Consider the following 23,064-nt stretch of genomic DNA (forward strand, 5'->3'; position numbering starts at 1 on the left):
CGTTAAACATTGCATGCAGCTTTGTAGTAGAGTTTTCTGTGATTACGATTCATGTTAATGTTACTGTTATGGTATGGTATGGTATGAAACAAAAGCCACAGTTTTATATGGTTTCAGAAAAGTGTGATGAGACAGCAAAATATGTAAACTTCACTGAAATTCCTTCCATTGTGAATTATCAGTTCATCAACCATTTTAAAATTCTGTTAAAACAGAAAATGCTACAGCCTATGCAATACAGTTCAGTATAAGACGTATACAGTGTAGATAATGAAATATCAACCTTTTCTTTTCTTAACACAGCAAAATACACCAACTCCACTGCACACTGCTGTGATCAGTGATGATCCTATCAGTCCATAGATGCAACTTTCCACAAATAAATCTAGAAAAGACAAATCACCAGGATTAAAGACAGAATGTGTCCCTTACACAATGCTGTAGAATTTTCTGAGAGTGTATTTTCTTCCTTTAAAAAATGCATGTAAAAACATGTACTGAATGGCCTTGCTGTATTTTTAAAATCATTAATATTTTTATCTTACAACAAAAATGGAGGGTTTATAGCTCTCGCTGGTTTCTTATCTGGGGATAACAGACAGATTAACAGGATGTTCTTTAAATCTACTATAAATAGACATCTTATTTCATTACAGCAACAAAACACATCTTAGTTCAATTTCCCAACAATACCTAGAAAGAAAACATGGAGCTTCACTTCCAACATGAGGTACCATTTTACCTTTTACACTGGTGCAGCTACAGTTATGGTTCTTCTGGGTGATGTTACTTTGACCTGTAAATGTATTTGAAGCCTGAGTTAAGCATTTCTTTGTCAGTATGAAGTTTTATATGTCCAGTTATCTGCCATGAACTGTCTTTGGACCTGTTACTTTCATTTCATTTTTGCAGATGCGTTTGAATTTTTTAAAGTATTTAATTTAAGAAGCTTTGAAAAATCTCAACAAAAACAAAAAGTAGAAAACCATACAAATAAAACAAAAACCCAACAGCCAGACATTGAGCAAAAAGCACAAACATACTTATGCCTTTTTACAATTTTCTAGGTGGAATAAGAATACAGTTAAATCTTTGATTGGATGTAAAAAACATCCAGTTCAGTTTTACTTTCAAAACATTTAAGAAAAGGACCCCAGATCCTATGGAATCACTCCAGAGTGCCTGTTCTATAGAAATAAATCCTCTTCTTTGTAACAGATCTCATTGAGACAGCTTTTAAAACAGGATACAATGACTGATTACTATTCTTTAAGAATAGATGTGTTTCACATAAACTCTGATTGAACGTAAATTGCCACTGAATAAACTGTTACTGTATATGACAATAATCTGGCACATTCATCAGCTGCAGTCCTATTTATGCCAGCACTTTTCTAACACAATGATAACACTGAATTCATCTATATCATTCCAGCTATTCTTTGCAGATTGCAATTAAGAAATTGTACTTTTTAAAAATAGCATATTAAATATATGATTGCATAATTTATTATTTTAAATTCTGCATAGATACAATATACAGTTTCATTATAGTTTGAATCTATTGTAAACGTACTTAGCCTTTTTTTTCCAGCCAGTGGTTTAGTTTCATGTCGGAAAGCACACTTCTAGTTCAACAGCGGTGACTCACTATTATTGATGAGACACAAATTAATGTTTTAACATTAATTGTATCTAATTCCTGCTGTTGTCTTACCAGTTATTGTCACCAGAGATCCATTCCCAATGGCCACCTTCCCACTCTCCTTGCTGCAGTAGTATGTCGCTGTGTCGTCCTCAGTGACATTAACAATGACCAGAATATTAGATCCTCCTTCACTGGAAGCCTTGAACTTTGTGCCCAGGAATCCATTGTAATAAGATGGAGGCAGAGCAGAGTTCTCTGAGTAAACTAGGATGGCCTGAGGGGACTGACCAGGCTTGTGTCTGTACCAGGTAACTTCAGGGCTGGATAGCCCACACCACACTGTCTCATTGTGTCCAGCATACACCTGCACAACTGGAAGACACAAATGTCTAACAACAGAAAATTCTTCCACCTACTATTAATAATTAAAAAAAGAGCCATAATTGAACTTACAATTAAAGTAGTATGCACAAAGCAAGATGATCCTGATCATGGTGAATTAGTCTGCAACTGCACAGATTCTTTCGGTGTGATCTACTGATAGCACTGTGTTTCCAACTTCAGGAAATGGACCGTATTTATTTGACACACTAACCACGTGGGCCCCCTTCCATTACCTTACGGGTCATCAAACAGCACATCGGAAGTTAACTAAGCAGATGAAAATTAAGCATAGCATTATAAAAGTAATCATCTCAAAGTGTGCTTGAATTGACCTTGGAATTCAGGATCGTTAGTGCAAATGTGTTTTTTGTTAATATAATTACAAGTCAAGGAGCAGTGTGCAAAGTGTTATTGAAATGTTGCACTTGTAGCAGCGTAGAGTTACATTCACAGACAAAACCAAGGCCCGTGTTTAATCAGAACTTTCACAAACCCAGTAACTACAAAAAACAATAACTTGTTGGGGGCTTTTTTTGTTGACAGAGGCTTCATCCTTCGACCCAGCAGCAGAAAATTCCCATTGATCTTCTGATTAGTTGATTGGTTGATGTGTTCACTTAACCCAGGCCTAACTTTGGACCTCAAATGATTCTGCTTGACCTAACAATTTAAATACAAATAAAACTTACCAAGCTACAGTATGCACAGTATATTCAATTGAAGTGTTCAATCATTCAAATGAATTATGTAAGAATAATTGCAAAATTAATAACTGGATTGAAAATTGTTTTGGAAACTCTTAGATGTGCTGTTCTTGCACAGATCTTGTCCGTCATATCAGGATCTCTCTTCAGAGCCAGAAAAAGGCCACAAGGCGGGATACACTGTGGACGGGACACCAGTCCATCACAGGCCACATCACATTGCTGCCTTGCAGCACTGGGGCTGTGGGTTCAATTCCTGGGGTGTGCCCCGAGCACTAAGCACAAATTCATCAGGTCTCCGTTCGTTGCAGTTGAGCTCCGAGCTGGAGATGGTCTCTAGATAGCACTGTAACGAATACGGCCCACATACAGGTTGTACGAGCTGGTCGCAGTGCAGTGACGGCACCGCCCTCCACTCCCCTGCTGCATAATGGGGAGGTTGGCCGCCTGCGCTAAGGAAGGTCTTCTTTAGCTCTGATCCTCTTTGGATACCGCGGGTCGGAGGTGGGGGGGGTCTCGGCCTGGTGAGGGCAGCTGTCTGGGAGAGGAGGAACCTGGTGATGTCCAATGGCCTGAAGCCAGACCTTGTCAGGCTGTACGTCGCCAGGGGGAAGGACTGCTTCTCTCTCAGCCTGGCCTACTGCAGGGCTGAGAGGCGGACGGCCGACTTCCGCAGGATCTTCCTAAAAAATAACATCTTCGTGGACCTGCGGGAGGAAGGCCTGCAGGGTGAGGGTGTTCAATGGTTGCTTTCAGAATGGATGACTAGATGTTGAATTTAGAATGTATTTTATGTATATGTTTATGGGTTGTTATATGTGTTTTGTTTTGTTGTCTCTCTTTCCTTAGTTTGCTTTGTTTTTTGTACTACTGTATGTTTTGTATATGGATGTTGTTTAAGGATGTGTTGTATATCTTTTTCTTGCTTTAAACCATGTAAATATTTTATTGCCTTTTTTATAAAGAAAAGATAAAAAAAAATCCCTGTTGAGGGACGCTGGAGACCCGGGTTCGATTCCCCATGTGATGAGAAACGAAATGGGGCGGGAGTGGCAACGGCAGAAACCCCAATAATTCGACTTTGCTACAGTGCCGTATCAGCTAGTCTGCAGTCTGCAGTTTGCTGCGCAGCTGCGAGCTAAAACCGAAAGTGTGATGCAATTAACCCCTAATGTCCAGCCTCCAACATCAGTGTTACCTTCTACCTATTCGGTCTTGTCCTATTTTGTCTATGGGTCATAGTTAAACAATTCATCTGTTGATTACTATTGTAACGCAACGGGGGCTCAGGCGGGCGCCCTTGCCGCATCAGGTCGGCCCCACACTGTCCGGGGCTCGAACCCGGGACTTCCGCGTCTCTCTGCAGCGACCTAGCCCCGTGAGCTAAAGAGAGATCTCTGCTCAACCTAGTAGCTGTAGTCCTGCTATCACAGGGAAGGGCGGTGACGTCACCTGCTCTGGTACGCCGGCTCTTACACAGTACCTGTCGGCCGTAAGCGTTACACTATTCTTTCCCCCCTCCCCAGTTTCCAGTCCGGCGATCTAAGTCTGCCATGTACTGTAACATTAAACGTTCAAAAGAGCACCACGGCTTACGCCCGATTGACAAAATTGGTGGAAAACGATCACCCCCCATGCCGAAAGAGTTTTTTTTTTAATAAACGCTATGAGCTGATTAAGATCATTTCATTCTTCACAATAATAAGGAATACGTTTCGTTTTTGACAAATTGCGACTGGTTCTTTTAATTCCTGTAACTCCTCCAATGAGAAGACGCAGGGAACCCGTTTCATTTTCGGTTTACAGTACGTGAACGGCAGCATGAAATCTTTATAAGCTAAAATCAAAATGAGGTGAGTAAAACGCATTTGTATCTGATAAATAGTCCGTTTCTTTTACAGATGTCTTATGTTACGTAACTGTGTGTTACACGTCTTAAGTTACACGACTAAGAATCCTTCGCACAGCAGAAATTATGATCGAGAATTAAGCAAAAGAACAGCCTTAGTCAGACAATATACGAAGGTGAGGTAAGGAGGGACATGATGGTTGTGAATCCCCTAGCCTGACCTTTAAACTCCGATATTAGCGGCTGAACATATGGAATCGTCAAATTCAAGCAGCATCGCGATAGAAAAAAATCATGAGTATACAGTACCTACAATATAGACTTTCTGTATACTGTAGATCGTCGTATAGTCCATTTCAATGTCAATTATTAAAGATCACTGTGTAGGACGACGTATAACGCTACAGCTCGTAAATACATTTGAGGGATATGTATTGTTTTTTTATTATAAATCAGAGCATTGAGTTTTATCTGAAGCATTCCGTATAAAACGAGTAAATGCTATTGACCAAAGTGCTGTGCATGACTATGGGACTGTGTAATGATAAAATAAAAATAAAATCTTGCACTTATTCAGCGCCTGCGATCCAGTTACTACAACACAAGTATTGTCATATGTTATGGCGTCAGAAAGAGGAACTGAAAAGCTGAAACACCATGCTACTCATGCAGTTAATGCTTGGGCCTCGAGGACGACGAACCGTAGATTAACACCACAAACATTAGAAATATTTTTACCCCTTTTCTAAACGTTAACAGACCTATAAGTAGGCTACCTGCCTTAGATTTGGCTACTCGCTTCGTTTTACAATTTAAATGATCAGATCTCTCGTAGCAAAACAATTTAAGATTTTACATTTAGACATGAGAACAAATACACGTATTGTAACGAATTCGGGTTTCGGTACGGAATGGAGCAGACATGGGACTCAGGGAATAGGGTTGAACACATTTATTAACTTGAACTTGAACCGGGAAAGGTACACACACACACAAGGACAGGGGTTACAGCGGTGCACCGTCACTAACACACAAACAAGAAGGGAAGAGACTGTCTCCCAGCCTCCGCCAACTAGTCCCGCCCCCAGGCGCTGTTCTCAGCCCGCCATGAGTGCACATGACTAAAGCGCTCCGCGTGGCGCTACAGTATCTACAGGAATGATGTCTATTACCTTAAATAAAAAACAAATTACCTTAATACCTGTGTGTCAGTAAACTATTTTAGCCTGCTTTGTAGAATTAAATTCTCTGAAAAAAAAGGTGCACTTAAATATTAAAGCCGTTTTAGTGATTAAAGAATTGATTCCTAAACAAATATATCATTCCATTATCAGATGATTCCTGATAAGGAATGGAGCAACGTGGGAGTTTGAAAGCACAGTGTACAAAGTGAGACACTAGTTCATCACAGAGCGCACATACAGTACTGTAACACATACAGCCTCCATTGGTTGTTTGAGGCGGCTTACCAGCGCAGTGACGTCACCACCCTTCCCTGTGAATAGCAGGGACCGCAGCTGCCGGGCTGAAGGGAGATTTCCCTTTGGCTCAAGTGGCTGGGTCCCTGTTGAGTGACGCCGGTGGCCCGGGTTTGAGTCCCCAGCGGTGGGGGGGCCGACCTAAGGCGGCAGCGGCGAGGGCGCATACCCCCATGAATCTGGGAGCATTACAGTACACACAAAGGATAATTCGGAGATTCCGGTCGACCCAGAGCATTTATTCTAAAGAACACCGGGAACGGTTGTTATCGTAAAGCGACTCCAGGTGTTGTAAGTCTCCAGGTGATTAGTTTCTGCGGCATTTGGAGAAGGGAGACAAGTTGGCGATGACGTCATGCACAGCTAGCGGCACAGCAGCAGCCGGCGCGACCATGTATAACATTCAAACTCCACACAAATTCGAAATTAAACCTGTGACCTAAGTGCAGTGTGGCAGCCGCACAAACCGCTATACCAGCATGCAGCACAGAACACATTCAATAACTTTGAGTTGTATACGTCGGGATGCAAGAACCACGGCAAAGTCAGTGTCAAGTCAATAAGTTTATTGCAAAATAACTTCCAGAAAACTGAGCACAGAGACACCAGCGTTCTCTCTTTCCCTCAGCTCTTGAATTCAGACATATCAAGAGTAGAAAAGGTATAGGAATTACAGGTGAGGTCTGACAAACTGAGTATAGGAAGGGTGGATTAATCCTATTGTCAGCAGACTATAAAAACACTTTTAAAGCCTATTTTCAATTTGTAAGAGCAATGTTCTTTCTGACTTGTGAATTTATGTGCACTAGAAGTGTTAGCATTTTGAAGGAGCATAATAATAAAATATTTAGGCATTCAGAGACCTCTGTCAGAGGTCTAATTGGTTGAGCTGTTAAGAGAAAATCATTTTCAACTTTAAACAAGATGAAGAAGGTAGATGTTATACATATGTGAGAATAGGGCTGGGCAATATGGCCAAAAACATTATCACGATAAAAATGTTCATATCAGTCGATATCGATAATTATCACGATAAATGTCAAATCATTATTTCTTTCAAGTTTAAAGGCAGATTTTTTCTCCTGAGTGAAAGTCGAAGAAACCAGACAGTTAATTGGTAAATTAAACAACTCTTTATTTTAAGAACACAACAAACACTTGCCAAACAGCAGAAACATTAAACAAATCTGAGGTAGAGAGTATTCAAGTCAAAATTTATGTCAAAATATGCATGAGTAAAATTTACAAAATAAATATCTTAATAGAAAAATTAAATACTGCAGTGTGATAAAACACACATAGAAGATGGCTCAGACAGACTGCAAAGTTTAAAGTGCTCTGATTTATGTCTGATCATAAAAAGCCAAAATATCTTAAAAATACTGAAGTTGAATGACCTTTTGTGTCGACGATGTCATCGTCCTTCGAGCTGGTCATTGGCAGCACTACATTTGCTTCATTAGTGTCGCTCATTTCTCCACTCTAACTACAGTCCTGTCAGCCACCACCGTGTGGGTAAACACCACCACGTTAGCTGCCCGGTCTGCAACATGCACGCGCACTCGCGCAGTATTTTGTTCGCATGCGGATATCATGTGCAAAGCCTAAACATATATATTGAACATTTATCAAACTTTTGTTAAAATTATATCGAGGAAAATTATATCACGATAATTATCGTTATCGAATTATCGCCCAGCACTATGTGAGAATGTGTAATTTTATTTTTACTTCTGATTCTGTGCTTTTGTATTTTTTGGGGGAAATAAAGGTAAATGTTAACAATCCCAGTTTCTCCAATGTTTTCGCCACTCATACTATTATCCCTTCCCAGGTGGCAACTCCCCCTCTATCCCCAAAAGAACCCCAAGAATCCCACCGGATAGCAATAGGTAGGACACAGTCAGCAACATCGCTGATTGTGATTTTCATTTTGTGATTGACTGTAACGGGAACCGGTCCAGGCTCCCGCGAAGCATAGTTCAGGACCCTATGCAGACGGTATAATCCAGAAGTAAGTGGAGAAGGACATCAGGGGAGGAGACAAAGAGGATCAGGAGGGGTTGACAGACAGGGGGTCGTGATGATGGTGATCTGGTGCTCGGGGGGCGTTGCGATGGCAAACAAGTTGAGGCTGTCCAAAAGGGGGAATCCGGGGCGCAGTCCAGAGTCAAAAACCAGGGGATCTATCCAAGACAAGACAAACACAGTTAAAATCGGTAACGGGATCCGGAACAGGGACAGGGAACCAGGGAGATAAAACAGGATAACGAGGCCAGGCTCTCCGAGCCCCAGAGTCGGACGATCACGATGCCGTGATGAAGCCTATGCCATTGGGTCTCTCCTGGACTCACTGGTAGGTGGGCTTCCGGGCATCCATCTTCCAAGGCTGAGCCAGGAATAGTGGGAGTGCCAGGCTTAAATAGTGTCAGACTAAACAGGGGGCAGGTGCACAAAATCAACCAAAATACGAAATGGTCAGAGCACCCTTTAAGAGGAGGGATGCCGATCGGGACATAGATGTTTGATGATGTCTAGTGCCTCCCCCAGCCTCAGAGAGCCCTGTACTTAGTCCTGTTGATCAAGTACAGAGAGATCCAAAATCTACAGCAAAAAGAAAGGACAGGGCAGTCTGAAGGTAAAGACACTGTCAAGAGAGAATGACCATGCTTTCAGCCAATAAAAAATACCAGGCAGCCAAATCCACCTCTGCATCAATCTAGCGAGGAGCTGTCATTCATTCGAAGAAACACCAAATGGGGGATATTCTCCCCAATAGAAGAGATAGTTGAGGAGACCAGCCCTCCTGTACAGCCAGATTTAAACTCTTCTACAATATGTGAAGCAGGTATCCAGGTCCACTGTCCACTAAGTTCTGTGGACAAAGCTGAAGTGGATCAACTGATAGTGAGAGACTTTAGAGGCCAACTTCAAATTACTCCAACCAGCAGGTCAAGAGATGTCTTCATCTGCCTGATGTATGAGTAGAGAGCACGGAGCCCAGTGCTTTTGTTTCATTCAGTCTGTCAGAGGTCTGTGAACGTTTTGATTTTTTAAAACTTATTTTGTACATTTAAATAACAAATGGTATTCTGCAATTGTTGACAGAAAGTGGACAATAGGGAAATCTGTCTCTTTCTTTGCTCTTAACTAAAATCTGATTCTGTTCTGTTTCTTCACAGTGAGAATGCATCTTCATTGGCAGATTGGAGTTTTTCTGCTCTACAAAACTCTCTGCATGTGCGCAGGTTAGTCCTACACTGAGATCACATTGAGAAATTAAAATTCTAGGCTGCTAATAGCATCAAAACGTTTTGAAATAGAACTGATTGAAATTGCAATTGGAATATTCCTCTTTGTTGTCGTAAAAGAATCCAAACAGGATTTGAATGGTGGGATCTTCCATGGGTTAATCACCACTATTTGCATATATCAGGTCGGGAAACACTCTGTAATAAGACATTGTCACAGTGGAGTGAAGAACACCTGGAATTAAATGAGAACAAAAACCTAGTGCTCTTCTCTGTACATATTAGACTGAATTGGGTCAATCAAAAATACTAGAGTTCTTCACTCATCTCTGTGGAGCTGCCATTAATGCAGAACTAAATTTCTTAAAAGGGTATACAAATTGTCACTGCTTTACAAAATCTGTACAACAAAAAACTCTATATCTCCATATCTGCTGAGACTGGGGCCACACAAGATACCACATGCCCAGTAAACTTTCCTCATTAGCCAGTCGATCCAGATGATTTTCTCTGTCGAAATGGTCAATTTAAGTGAATTAGTCATTACATTAAACTTTCTCATGCAAAAAATGTAGTCTGTTAAATTAGTTGTAAATCATTAGTTTTAGTGTGAAGTGTATTAGTTCAAAACATTAAGCTACAGACCATTGAACTAGGAAGATAAATTTGCAATTGAACAAAACTAAGATAAAGAAAACTTGGTCTTCTTAAAGTCTTGACAAATAAAAAAACATGGTAAAAATGAGAACACTCAATTTAAGTCAATAATGGAGGGTGAGAATTTGGTGTTACTGTATAGTTTCATTCAAATCCCTGAAGCAGTAATTTTCTTTGTCACTGCTCATGTATGTTTACTCCTAAACTGTTTGTTATCCCTGAACAGGGAAGGACTGTACTGTTGCAATCATTGGAGAATCCACTGTGCTTCCCTGTGTCTATAAAAAAGGAAGTGAACTGGACCTAGGCAGTATTGCCATTGAGTGGAGATCAGACAGTGTCATAGTGCACAGCTTTGTCTATGGAAAAGACGCTCTGGACAAACAAGGCGAAACCTATATCAACAGAACGCACCTCTTCCCAGCAGCACTAAAGAAGGGCAATTTCTCACTGAGACTCTCTGACATTAGCATGGACGATGCACGGATATATAAGTGTATTTTTCATCAGAAGGGGCTTGAATCAAGTATACATTTGGATCAGGTTTGTCTCACACCTGCAGGTGAGAAAACTTCACATTAACCTAAAATCTAAAATGTCACAAAAAGTGAAGATATGTGTTGAAAATGTTGCTTTGTTAAGCCAGCTGTGAGAGGGTGCTCCATTGCTCTCTGCTCAGAGCTCAGTACAAACAGTAGCAGTCTGATCAGGTCAGTGTTAATAAAGTTTTTTGTGAGGACCGAGATGAAAGATTCATGACAATCGTTCATACAACTTGAAGAAGAGAATAATATCTCTCAATATGATTTTTCTTTGTCACCATCAGTATGAACGATAGCACATTTGACTTTATGATAATAATATCCTACTCTGTATAGGTTATTGGCAATCATTCCCTTTTTTATTTTTCACTGATTTTATGTGCTTTTGAGATATACAGCAAAATTAACTGGATTGTCTGGCTTGAATACTTTGTGGATAAAGGGCTTAACTGGAGGTTAAATATTTTAGATATGTGTTTTGAAATCTGCCTATTATTGTACTGACAAATTAAGCATCTTTAGACAGATGGATACAACAACCCAGTTTGCTCCTGAATCCCAGCCATGGTACCATGAGAAATCCTTGATTGATTATTCTCTGAAACTTGAAACTATGGTTCATTCACATTGCACCCAGTTGTGCTTTGGTTTCTGTCATAATATTGGCTTCCCACCAGCAGAGGGCACCTCAGTCAACAGGAGAAGGCATAAACCATCTGGAATTAGATCACCAATCAGACCACTCATTTACCACTACACCTCCACTCCCTAGTATACTTTAGCCCAGCTCACAGTAGTTACCTTGCTCAGTATTGGGTATTACCTGGTGAACAACACTTCCTGCTTTGCTCTAGTATATTTCTGTGCGTGTGTCTCTCTCTCTCCCTCTCCTGGACAAAGGCTTCCCTTCTGACTACGATTTCTGGATTTCATCTCTGGCTCTCAGTTTTCTTTTAAATTCCTGGTGGCCATTCTCCTGAATCATATCTACATTCATATCTGGATCCCTGCGCCTCTAGAGAATCGAAACAGAATTGATTCCTGGGAGTTCTGCTTCAGTCAAGCCTGAGTGCTGGGGGTCTTGAATAGTTGGGTAAATTCTAATGAATAGCAGCTCATGGCTGATCTTGTCTTTAATAGAAATCTCTCTTAGCTCAGATATGCTTTTTGTGTTTGTTCTGGGGAGAAGAGAGCTGTGAGCCCTGATCTTCTGTGTGCCCTGAAGTGCAATCTTCTTGCTAGGACTAGGAACAGGCTCTCTTTCTCTCTGGATACCAATCAGCACTTTTTTATTCCTGCCTCCCTGCCACAGAGTCAGTAACACAAAAATTAGAACAAGGTGGTACTGTACTTGCCTTCTCCCATTTGTCATCCTGGAGCCATCACATCATGGTGCAGTACATGTCGTGAGTGACACTGTCATGAGTGACAGATCCTCACTAGATTGAAAAGGTGGATTTGGTTGGCTGGTCCTACTGGCTGGCTAAAAGCATGGTCACTCTGTGCTGATAGCTTCTTCACCCCTAGAGTGCCCTTTCCTTTCTTGTTGCTGTAAATTATGGATTTCTCCATACTTGATCGGCAGGACTGGAGACAGTAGACATCATCAAAAGTCAAGTCACAACAAGAAAATCACAATCAGCAGTGTTGCTGACTGTATCCTACCTATTGCTATCTGGTGGGATTCTTGGGGTTCTTTGCTTTTGGGGGTACCATCTTAGAAAGAAAAATAGGTGGAGGATGGGTCATGAATAGGGGCATTGGCATTGGAGAAAATGTTATTTCTTAAAAAATTAAAAGCACAAAATTATAAGTAAGAAATAAAATTATACATTCTAACACACAGTATGCATAACATTTACATTTAGCTTATTTCAAGTGTTGATTTTCTCTTAACAGCTCATTACACAGAGCCAGTGGTGCAGAAAGATGGGGTCGCAGAAGGAGGTGAAGCCCAGTTCAACTGCTCCTCTGGACAGGGTTTCCCTGAGCCGACAGTCCACTGGCTCGTTAACGGAGAGCGCCCCCCTGTGGACACAGTGAGATCAACTGTCACACAGGAGCCTGACACTAAACTGTTCTCTGTCAGAAGCCTCATCACTGTCAACGTCACTCAGGAGATCACTGTGTCCTGTACCATAGAAAACCACAGGCTCAAAGAGAACAAGACTTCAGCAGTCATTTACTGTAAGTTTTGTATTATTGTAAAGTAACTGTATTTAAGAGTATATACCTATATAGCTCAACCTGTGAGACTTTCTGCTCAGAGAACAGCCTGTTGATCAATAATTCACTGGTTACCCCAGCTTCCTTTATTTCACTAGCGTAGGTTACTTTGGGATAATTAGCTATCTGTTCAAATTCAGTTCAAATTCAAATTCCTGTTATTCTGTGAATGGAAGATCCAGGCTTTTGTTTTATGGAACCTTCACAAAAGAAACTCTCAAAAATCTGATATTTTGAAGATCCAGAATAATAATAATTATAAGAAGAAGAATTCCTTACACTTATTTAGCAGTTTTGTAGAAATTCCACTCAAAGTGCTTTACAGGTAATGGGGACTCCCCTCCACCACCTACAATGTGCAGCCTCACCTGGATGACGTGATGGCAGCCATAGTGCACCAGAACGCTTACCACACACCAGCTATCAATGGAGAGGAGAGCAGAGTGATGAAGTCAATTTATATAGGAGGTTTATTAGGAGGCCAAGATTGGTAAAGGCCAATGGTAAATTTGGCCAGGACACTGGGGTAACATGCCTACTCTTTTTGAGAAACACCCTGGGATTTTTAAATGACCACAGAGATTCAGGACCTCGGTTTTACATCTCATCTGAAGGACAGTGCCTTTTTATAGTATAGTGTACCCATCACTATATGGGGACATTAGGACCCACCCATGCTTTGGGGTGAGCGCCCCCTACTGGTCTCACTAATACCTCTTCTAGCAGCAATCTTAGTTTTTCCCAGGAGGTCTCCCATCCTGTTTACCAGGCTCACACCTGCTGAGCTTCAGTGGACTACAAGCTGTGAGTTGCAGGGTGATATGGCTGCTGGCAAAGGATATTTCCTCTAATTTTTTTAAAGATGTTCAACATAAACACAGAAGTCTCAAAGAAACAGAGTTCTTAACGATTCTGACTTAACAAGTCTGACTGTCAAGTCATCGTAATTGTATTCAATTTTTATAGGGTAGGCAAAAACATACGTACATCACTTATTTCTGCAGTTTCACATTAAGAAAGCTGTGTCATTTCTACTTGTCACAGAAACAGCGAAAGCAATATGCATGTAACACAGGAATGGTCACTGGCACGGTGTTGTACATCATGTATACAAAAGACAGAACACTTGCTCCTTTCGATTTTTTTATCCAAAAAGAGGAGTTTGACAATATTCTTCTGTTGTTAAAGTCAATGCTACTTTGCACAGGGCAATATTATTGCCCTGCAAGATTAATGCAAGATTAATACAGTAGGCAATATTGTTAATAAATTAACTATTGCATTTAAAAGCAATAATATCTCTTCTAAGCGCAATAATTTTCTGTTAAAATGCAATACTATCTTGTATTTTTTCTCCTTGTTGCTCATAAGCTTCCGTACTTGTCTCCAATCTGCCTACTTATAAAGATACAAATGATTGAATTTATTATTATATTTATGTTCAGAGGCAAATACACACTGTGGTGTACTTTCTTTAACTCATTTTATTTACTCGCAGCCAATGAAACATTACAAGCAGGTGTTTCTTCAAACACCACCTGCAAAAAACTCCAGGATGTGATTTTGACTCGGATATTTCAATTTCATTTCAGACAGCATTCAGATAGATGCAAACACTGGCACCAACACTGCAGCAGTGGTTGGAGGAGTAGCTGGAGTTTTTCTGATAGCTGTTCTGATAGGTATAACTATGTACAAGAGGAGGAAGTTATTCAGTCTATGTGGTATAGCCCAGTGAAGGTAAGTGAAGTGACCTAATGAAATATTTGTCTAAGCTTCCCTGTTTGCTAATATGTGTGTGTCTCAGTGTCTGTGCTGACTGCACATTGCGTGTGTGTTTCAATGGGATCCTGATGAGATTGATGAATGTCCTGAAAAATCTCTGAGCACCTGAGAACTGAAGCGCTCGTGCCTCCTGAGCACAGATAACACAGCCCTGTGGTGAAATGAAATGATCTCACTCCACACTCCACACATGTTGTCAGAATCTCCCTGCCCTGTTCGCTGTCCTGTGATGCTCACATGGGGGCAGAGGCCTGGTGTTTCTGGCAGTGGAGCAGCACAGTGTCAGCTCAGGCCCTGAGTGTCAGTACGCTGTCACAGTGCAGGTCCCCAGGCTTCAGAAAGAGCCAGGTAGATCACAGCCTGAAACTCCACTGCAGGAGAGCCTTGCGGCTGGAGGACTAGAGCGATCAATGTCCTTAATAATTAATTAATAATTGCTTACACTTATATAGCGCTTTTCTGGACACTCCACTCAAAGTGCTTTACAGGTAATGGGGATTCCCCTCCACTACCACCAATGTGCAGCCCCACCTGGATGATGTGATGGCAGCCATAGTGCACCAGAACACTCACCACACATCAGCTATTAGTGGGGAAGAGAACAGAGTGATGAAGCCAGTTCATAGATGGGGATCATTAGGAGGCCATGATTGGTAAGGGCCAATTGGAAATTTGGCCAGGATGCCGGGGTTACACCCCTACTCCTTTCGAGGATGGCAACTGTTTTTGTTTTTGTTTTTTTACAGTATAGTGTCCCCGTCACTATACTGGGGCATTAGGACCCAAATGGACCGCAGGGTGAGCGCCTAGGTGAGCTAGGCGACTGCCTAGCTAGGGCCTCGAGGCCAACAGGGACCCCTAAATGTGCAACATATTCTTCAAGCCACATTTTCAAGTTAGACACATAGACTACTTGAGGTATTGTAAGAGAACTTAATGGGTGTTTCATGTTTGTACTTTCAATGTTATCTTTGTAGAATTTGTGCTTCTTGTTTGTAAATGATCTGTTCTTCAAAGCTGGTTAATCATTTAATTAATTAATAATAATAATTTTTCTAGTTATGTTATTCGTTTATTTAATTGTTCTAAATAGTAAAGGTGTATTGGGAGCTAATGATAGTAGTGAATATTGAAATCGTGATCTGGTGGGGCCTTCCAAGATCTTGCCTTGGGGCTCCAAAAATGTAAAAGTAAGGGCCTTCCCTGAACACAGTTAAACTGTCTGATTTTGTAATTTATATGGTACTCTGTCACGATTGTAATCCCTCCCCCTTAAGGGCGCTCCGGCTCTTTCACATTGTAGTTGATTTTGTGCACCTGCTACCTGTTCCAGCCTCCCTACAAAAGCCAGACGCTCACTCTGTTCCGGGCTCTGCATTGGAACACGGATGCCCGGCTCTGGGGGCATTCGCCTCCTATTGGCGTCCCGAACCAGCCAGTCCGGGACTTGGAGCGCCTGGTCCCGTTACCCCTTTTTCTCCCTGACCCTTCACCGGATCCCGTTCCGATTTTTAACTTTGTCTTGTTCATCTTGGATGGATCACTCGGCTCTGGACTTTTGCCTGCACTGGATTTTCCCTTCGGACTCCCTTTTGGACTGTTTGCCTGGAGCACGCCCCCCATAGCACCTTTGTCACACCCCCCTGTTCATTGACTAGCCCAGTTCCTCGTCTCTTCCCCGTGTCTGTTCACTCCCTTCCGGATTGTGCTGTCTGCATAGGGTCCTGAAAGACGTTTCGTACGCTATATGATTTTGTATGTATATTGTTATCAAACAATCAGAAAATGCATATTTTTGTATGAACATTTTGCTCATCTCCAAAATGTGTCTTTATTGCAGTAAATACAACTACTGTACTTAATGGACTTTTTAGTTTTGGTTGTAATTGTAATGAACTTTATGTAAAGGTTTTAAAGTGGAAGACCACTCCATGAAGCGTTAAAATATCCATCCACTTGTTTTTTTATTACTCGTGTAACGTTGCCATAGCCAAAATGTAATGTAGTGGCTCTCTGAAGGCACCAGTTCTGTAGGGTTTGGGCATTTACTGGGACAATTATTAATTGTAGCAGTAAATCACAAAATTGATTCTTGCGATGGCTTTAGAATCCAACCATGCGACATAACTCAAACAACGCACACACACAGGTACCAATACACGAGGATACATTTATGAATACATAGAATATGCATATAAACCTAACAGATCTTATCGAGAGGGTTATCAGAATACAAAAGGTATATATTCAATCAGTTACGAAGAATTACATATATCAAGAGGACATACGTTCAGTATATCATTCATTTAGACCGTTTCATAAATGAACTTGGTTATAACTTCTACATTAGATACTTGAAACAAGTACATAACTCTTAGGAATTAAATTGATATCAACTGGTTGGGATAACAATTGAATTCTCGAGCTGTAATGCATTGAAGTTGAATACTCATCCAATTTCTGGGGATTCATATCTCCTGCAGGCACAAACAATCAGCTGCAGGCTTGTTGCTGTCCAATCCGCGCTCTCTGGCTCCGTGCCAGGCTGTGCTGTGCGGCTTGCGACGGTGCGCTGCTGATGCTCACTGACCGGCTAGTTAGTGTTGGCTTTAACTAGCAAAGTTTGTGCACAGGAGAAAAGATGACTGTGGGTCCCAGCAAGTCAGGAAGAGGACCGGTTCGTTCCTGATGAAGCGCTAGTTCTGAATAGTGATTCAGCTGTCCACAGTTCCGACCTGTTCACGAGGCTTGCTGCTGATGCTAACCTTGGGTGGATCCTCTGGTTACTCTCTGGCAACCTCCGCTCTAGACTCTTAGAACAAAGGAAAGTTCTGGCACTCGGACACACTGGCCGTTCCGTGGTTGTCCGGGCTGAGTCTCAGGATGGTCAGGAGGCGCGCTGCGAGAATGTCCTGCCCTTGGGAGCCTTCTGCTCCTGGGCCATCCTGCCCTGGAATTCTCCTTTGAATTCCCTTTAGAAAAGTTCACAGAAGTCTCACTGAATCTCTCCTGAAATCTCTTGAATCTCTCAGGCTCTCTGTGTTGCCTGTTTTTACCTGGAGGAACTTCAGCTCGTTGATTGGCTGAAAGTTCCATGGGCATCAGAGTCCCACGTGGGTTACTCGGCCCTACCAGTCCCTGATTGGTTGATCAAGGTGAGATATGAGTCACTTACTCCTGACACTTAGGAATGCAGTCCAGATGTCCATCTGGCACTCCCTAGACAGATAGGCGCCAATGGATGACCATTGATCATGATAGCCAGGCTTAGCTAAGTGCATCCCCCTTTGGGAGCTTGTTCCTTATCAAAAGAAAACATCTTAAATCAGCCTGCATGAATACTTTCTCTGTGGCTGCACCACAGAGATGGAGGGTGAGATGGGGCCTCCTTTAGGACAGCATACCAACGCTTAATTCTGTCTTATTAACAAGCATTGCCGCTACATATCCCCCCTTTTTGAAGGTCACGAGGTCCTGAGGCGTTGTTGCCTTCAAAACAAAAACAGAGTTAAGTGATGTCCCTTGTCATTAGAACATTAACCTTAAATGTCCACATTACTCCTCGAGAATTCATACCAGAACCAGCATTGGATGCAAACATTATGAACAACATCTGGAGTATGTATAAACACGGTAGGAGACATCGTTTCAGTCTAGGCATTACACATCAGGAAGTTCACTGTCAGTATCTGATACCTCTGTAGGCAGATATTTGGGGAGAAGTCACTTCCTTTCTTTTGACATGCTACCTTTGACTCATTCATGCTACCCGGAGTACATCTTGATGTAAGAGTACAGCTTTCAGAGTACACTGTCAGTCATGATCCAGCTTCCCAGCAGCAGTGTTACAATAACACCGGTTCCTGTTCCCAGCCCCCCTGATGAACCACAACACCTGTGTTGGGCACCTGCCAGGGTGGTTTGGAGGTTTGTTCCATTAAAGCAAACTAACTACCTGTACCTCTTCAGGGCTTACTGTTTCTTGGATTTCTATCCAATTCAATAGTGTGGCACCTGAAGGCATCCATAACCTCACGTTTGGTCTTATGTGTCTGGTTCTAGACAGTACAGTGTTAAGTCACCAAGCTGTACTATGGCCTCCTCGGGAACTTACAGGAAACTGTTTGATTAAGTAGCTGCCTTGTGGTAGCTGTATCATGCCTGTCACAAGTCATAGTGACAGTTAAATGTGGTGTGCTGACCAGCCATTTACTTCCCACCTGCTCTTCATGGGGTTCATTAACCTCCCTCTGCTCGTTAGTAGCTTTACACCCTTCATTGGTGAATCGTTTAGACACAGCCAATGGATAGCTTTGGTAGCCATACCCATCTCAAGATTTGGAACCAAATTCAATCTTGGATTGCCTTCTGGGTGAGCTATGAGCGATGGGGTTAATGTCACATACTCCTCTACTGAGAAGAGTGGAATCAAGTGGGTTGGGAATTGTGCCGTGGCTAGACTGGCTACAGTGGCACTAAACTCCCTTAACAGGTCTTGTGTCAACATTCTGGCCTGTTGCACACAAGCATAAACCCACTGTATAACACCAACAATCATGTCCACTGGTTGGGGAATAAGGTTTAACCCTGTTACATAGGAAGTTGCCTGTAGGATTTTCCCTAAGCTTTCCAACTTTTGCTGCTGTTGATACAGTCTGTCACTACCCTCTGGCATCTCTGACACCTGCCTTCTTGGGGCAGTCAGGGTGAGAGTGCCAGTAACAAACAAACCTACCAAATAGATCAAATGCACAACAGTGGTGGCAGCAATCAGTCCTCCCAAAAGTCTTTTAGGGTGGCTGATCCCAGTCATCTCCTTTTGAGTGACTGTTGCCTTTCTAAGCTGGCACAGCGTGTACATGGTGTCTTTCTCAGTATGCCATGTGGCATCCTGGGCACCAACATCCTGGAAATCTGGGGAGATCTGACGCAGCGGCTGATGCTGCTCCTCCATTTCCAGGGCATCTGCTTTTTCGATTTGTTCATGCCTGTGCTCTAGGAAACCTGCAGGGGGCGGTGCAGCGGTGGAGCATGCCTGACCCTCGGCTGAGTGGTCATCTGGAGCACCTGAGTGATCTGGGATTGTTACCCCATTCTCACTGTTCAGGTCCACCCTGCACCCTTCCTGATTGAGGAATCCCTCTATCGGCATGTTTACAATCGTTAGCTGGGCGTGGGTGTAGGACACCTGCTCGCTCCCCCCTTCCCTCGCTAGGGGTTCAGGGAGCTGCCCCAGCACTGAGATAGCTAGTTCACTGTCTTTGAACTCACTATCACCCACCAGGCCCATGTCAGTGTAGGCAGGGATTCTGACACCCCTCTTTGCGATGTCCTGCACTGGCAGGCGGGTGGCTTGACCATCCAACTCCAGTCTGGGTGAACCACTGTTGGTCAGACTCAGACTGACAGACTGAGCTGGTGGCTGTAAGAAAACCGGCTCGGCTTTCATTCCCTGTCCCTTCTGGGGGACTGGGTGTGTTGGAAACCCTGCTGTTGAGGCAGGAACAATCAGGTCAGTCTCACTCACTACCTGGTAGTTGTGAGAAATAATGTTACCTGACTGCAGGTTCCCTGGGTCACAGCAGAGGGAATCGGCATCTGGGATCAGGTGTGTCCACAGCGCAGTAGTCTCAGCGTCCAGCTGGACCTCCTGTCTAACCTGTGAATGTTGCACCAGGGGCACCTGGCGGTGGACCCGTGACAGCTGCTCAAGCAGATCCTCACTAATAGAGGACCTCTCAGGGTTAAGGGTGAGGGCTACATCACCAACCTGCTCTCCTGCCATCTGGATCCCTTCCACCACTGCAGGGTGGTGTTCCTGACCCCTCTTGGGTGCCAGGGTGCACAGGGAAAGCTCCTTTTCATCGCCAGGTGGGGAGATCTGCTCCTCTTTAGGGATGTAAGAGGTGTGTGCTTTACCTGGTGGATCAGGCGGCTGCTTGGAGCACCGCTCCTGTGGCAGGGAGGCTGTTGTGACCTCAGCCGGGACACGACTTCCCTGTATTTCCGGGGAACAAGAAAATATTTTTATTTCTTGTCCAGAGGGAACAGAAGGAATCTTCACATAGGCTTCTGTGTTCGGTGGGCACTGTGTGAGCACAGTCTGCCTCTTGGCCCCCCTTTCCTTCTGTACAGAAGGCTTAGGAGCCTTGACCTGTTTCCACACTTTGCCTTTCTGGTGATCCACCAAAGGTTCCAGTCTGAGTCGCATGCCCTTTTCTTTTTCAACCCGTTTGAGCTTGCCGTGTGACATCAAACACCTTTCAACCTCAGTGTCAATCAGTGTCTCACTGGGTAAGACATCTCCCATGGCAGCCTTGAGGTAAAAGCTTCCTGCTTTTCCTCTGTGTTTTACTGCCTGCTCTGTGACTTCAGGGTTGGAGTCAGCACTCGCTTGGGAGTGGCTGACCTCATCCAGGCAGGAACCCTTCCGCTCAATCAGATAGACTGAGGGAGGGAGAGGGGGCGGGTCCCCGCCTCCTCCAGTGGAGAGTATCAGCTCATTCACGCTTCCGGCAGCCTTGGGGAGCGGTTGTCCCTGTCCTGATAAAGCTTGTTCAAGCCTGGCCAGGCGGGTGGCTACTGAATCCTTTTGTTCAGCCTTTTCTAGCCCTTTCCCTCCCCCGGTGTTCTCATGGCACTTAGGACGCTGGGTGCGGTCCTGTGTGCATGCTTTGGAACGGGGCTTAGCCAGCTCAGGAGCCTGTGCTCCTTCGAGCAGGAGGGAGTTAACCCTGCTGGCTCTGACGGCGAACAGAGTCGCTTTAACAGCTTTTTGCTCAGAGCAACTTTGGACATCATACTCCCAGGCTTTCTGCACGAATCTCTTAATATCAGTCATTTTCATGGTCTGTGCATCTGTATGCATTAAGATCATCTTTCTGACTGACGGGTGGAGATTCGCAATGAATAAACCCTTGAAATGTGTGTTCTCTTCGCAACCCTCATCATTTCGCCCTGCAAAATAAGTTCGTCTAAGTCTCTCATAATATTCGCGAGGGGACTCTGCTCTCTCGTGCTTAATGTTAAGAGCGGCGGCTATCGCGGCAGTCGGGTCAATAAACGCACTGTATTCTTCGATAAGTGCATGACAAAGCTGTTCAAAGTCATTACAGACTTCTTTCATCTGCCTAGCCATCCACTCATGTACAGCTCTGCTGGTAGTTTTCCTGACCAGAAACACTTTCTCCTGTTCTGTGGCGTTTGGCAGGTACTGCAGGTTATACCTGAGGTCTTGAATATAACTCTCGATATTATTCTCTGACACTGCGGGGTCAAATCTCTCTATGTCCTTTGCTAGCTCTCTCAGAGAATGGGGATTTATTCTTCTAGCTTCTCCGCTGACGGAGATATGGAAGAGATCGTGGTCAGACTTGTCGCTGCTAGAGAGAGTGCTTAATAGCGACTCGAATTCAGACCTTTTAGCAACCATCGTTAAACTTAAAGAGTATTACTTTTAAGTACGAAATCACAGTTTTACCACAGAAAACCACAAGATCAAGTATGCAATCAACCCGGTAGATTGCAAAAGATCACAAAACAATCAAGCACTGCTTAAAGAGCAAGGGGAACTTTTTTCCTTTCGGCTTTCAGCACACTGTATTATCGTGTATGAAACCCGCGGCGTTTTATATGAATTATTCCGCTTGGTTGATTCATTTCAGTCTTGCCACGCCCACCCAGGGACGCCAAAAATGTAACGTTGCCATAGCCAAAATGTAATGTAGTGGCTCTCTGAAGGCACCAGTTCTGTAGGGTTTGGGCATTTACTGGGACAATTATTAATTGTAGCAGTAAATCACAAAATTGATTCTTGCGATGGCTTTAGAATCCAACCATGCGACATAACTCAAACAACGCACACACACAGGTACCAATACACGAGGATACATTTATGAATACATAGAATATGCATATAAACCTAACAGATCTTATCGAGAGGGTTATCAGAATACAAAAGGTATATATTCAATCAGTTACGAAGAGTTACATATATCAAGAGGACATACGTTCAGTATATCATTCATTTAGACCGTTTCATAAATGAACTTGGTTATAACTTCTACATTAGATACTTAAAACAAGTACATAACTCTTAGGAATTAAATTGATATCAACTGGTTGGGATAACAATTGAATTCTCGAGCTGTAATGCATTGAAGTTGAATACTCATCCAATTTCTGGGGATTCATATCTCCTGCAGGCACAAACAATCAGCTGCAGGCTTGTTGCTGTCCAATCCGCGCTCTCTGGCTCCGTGCCAGGCTGTGCTGTGCGGTTTGCGACGGTGCGCTGCTGATGCTCACTGACCGGCTAGTTAGTGTTGGCTTTAACTAGCAAAGTTTGTGCACAGGAGAAAAGATGACTGTGGGTCCCAGCAAGTCAGGAAGAGGACCGGTTCGTTCCTGATGAAGCGCTAGTTCTGAATAGTGATTCAGCTGTCCACAGTTCCGACCTGTTCACGAGGCTTGCTGCTGATGCTAACCTTGGGTGGATCCTCTGGTTACTCTCTGGCAACCTCCGCTCTAGACTCTTAGAA

General features: G+C 43.1%; 1 protein-coding gene across 3 annotated transcripts in view; it reads left to right on the forward strand.

Moving 5' to 3' along the window:
- Positions 1–4,487: 4,487 nt before the first annotated feature.
- Positions 4,488–23,064, forward strand: part of LOC148836444 (ICOS ligand-like) — a 32,115-nt gene continuing 13,538 nt past the window's right edge. The window contains exons 1-7 of one of the 3 annotated variants that reach the window (XM_088913513.1): positions 4,488–4,589; positions 7,898–7,955; positions 9,246–9,311; positions 10,198–10,533; positions 12,413–12,700; positions 14,332–14,479; positions 15,858–16,386. In XM_088913513.1, the coding sequence (XP_088769639.1) occupies positions 9,251–9,311; positions 10,198–10,533; positions 12,413–12,700; positions 14,332–14,477 (831 nt within the window). In that variant the 5' untranslated portion in view covers positions 4,488–4,589; positions 7,898–7,955; positions 9,246–9,250 and the 3' untranslated portion in view covers positions 14,478–14,479; positions 15,858–16,386. Of the gene's footprint in view, positions 4,590–7,897; positions 7,956–8,058; positions 8,078–9,245; positions 9,312–10,197; positions 10,534–12,412; positions 12,701–14,331; positions 14,480–15,857 lie in introns of those variants that run through there. The other 2 variants (XM_088913514.1, XM_088913512.1) reach the window with 2 other exon arrangements.

Source organism: Atractosteus spatula, chromosome 4, assembly GCF_055471065.1.
Source record: "Atractosteus spatula isolate fAtrSpa1 chromosome 4, fAtrSpa1.hap1, whole genome shotgun sequence".
Classification (NCBI taxonomy): domain Eukaryota; kingdom Metazoa; phylum Chordata; class Actinopteri; order Semionotiformes; family Lepisosteidae; genus Atractosteus; species Atractosteus spatula.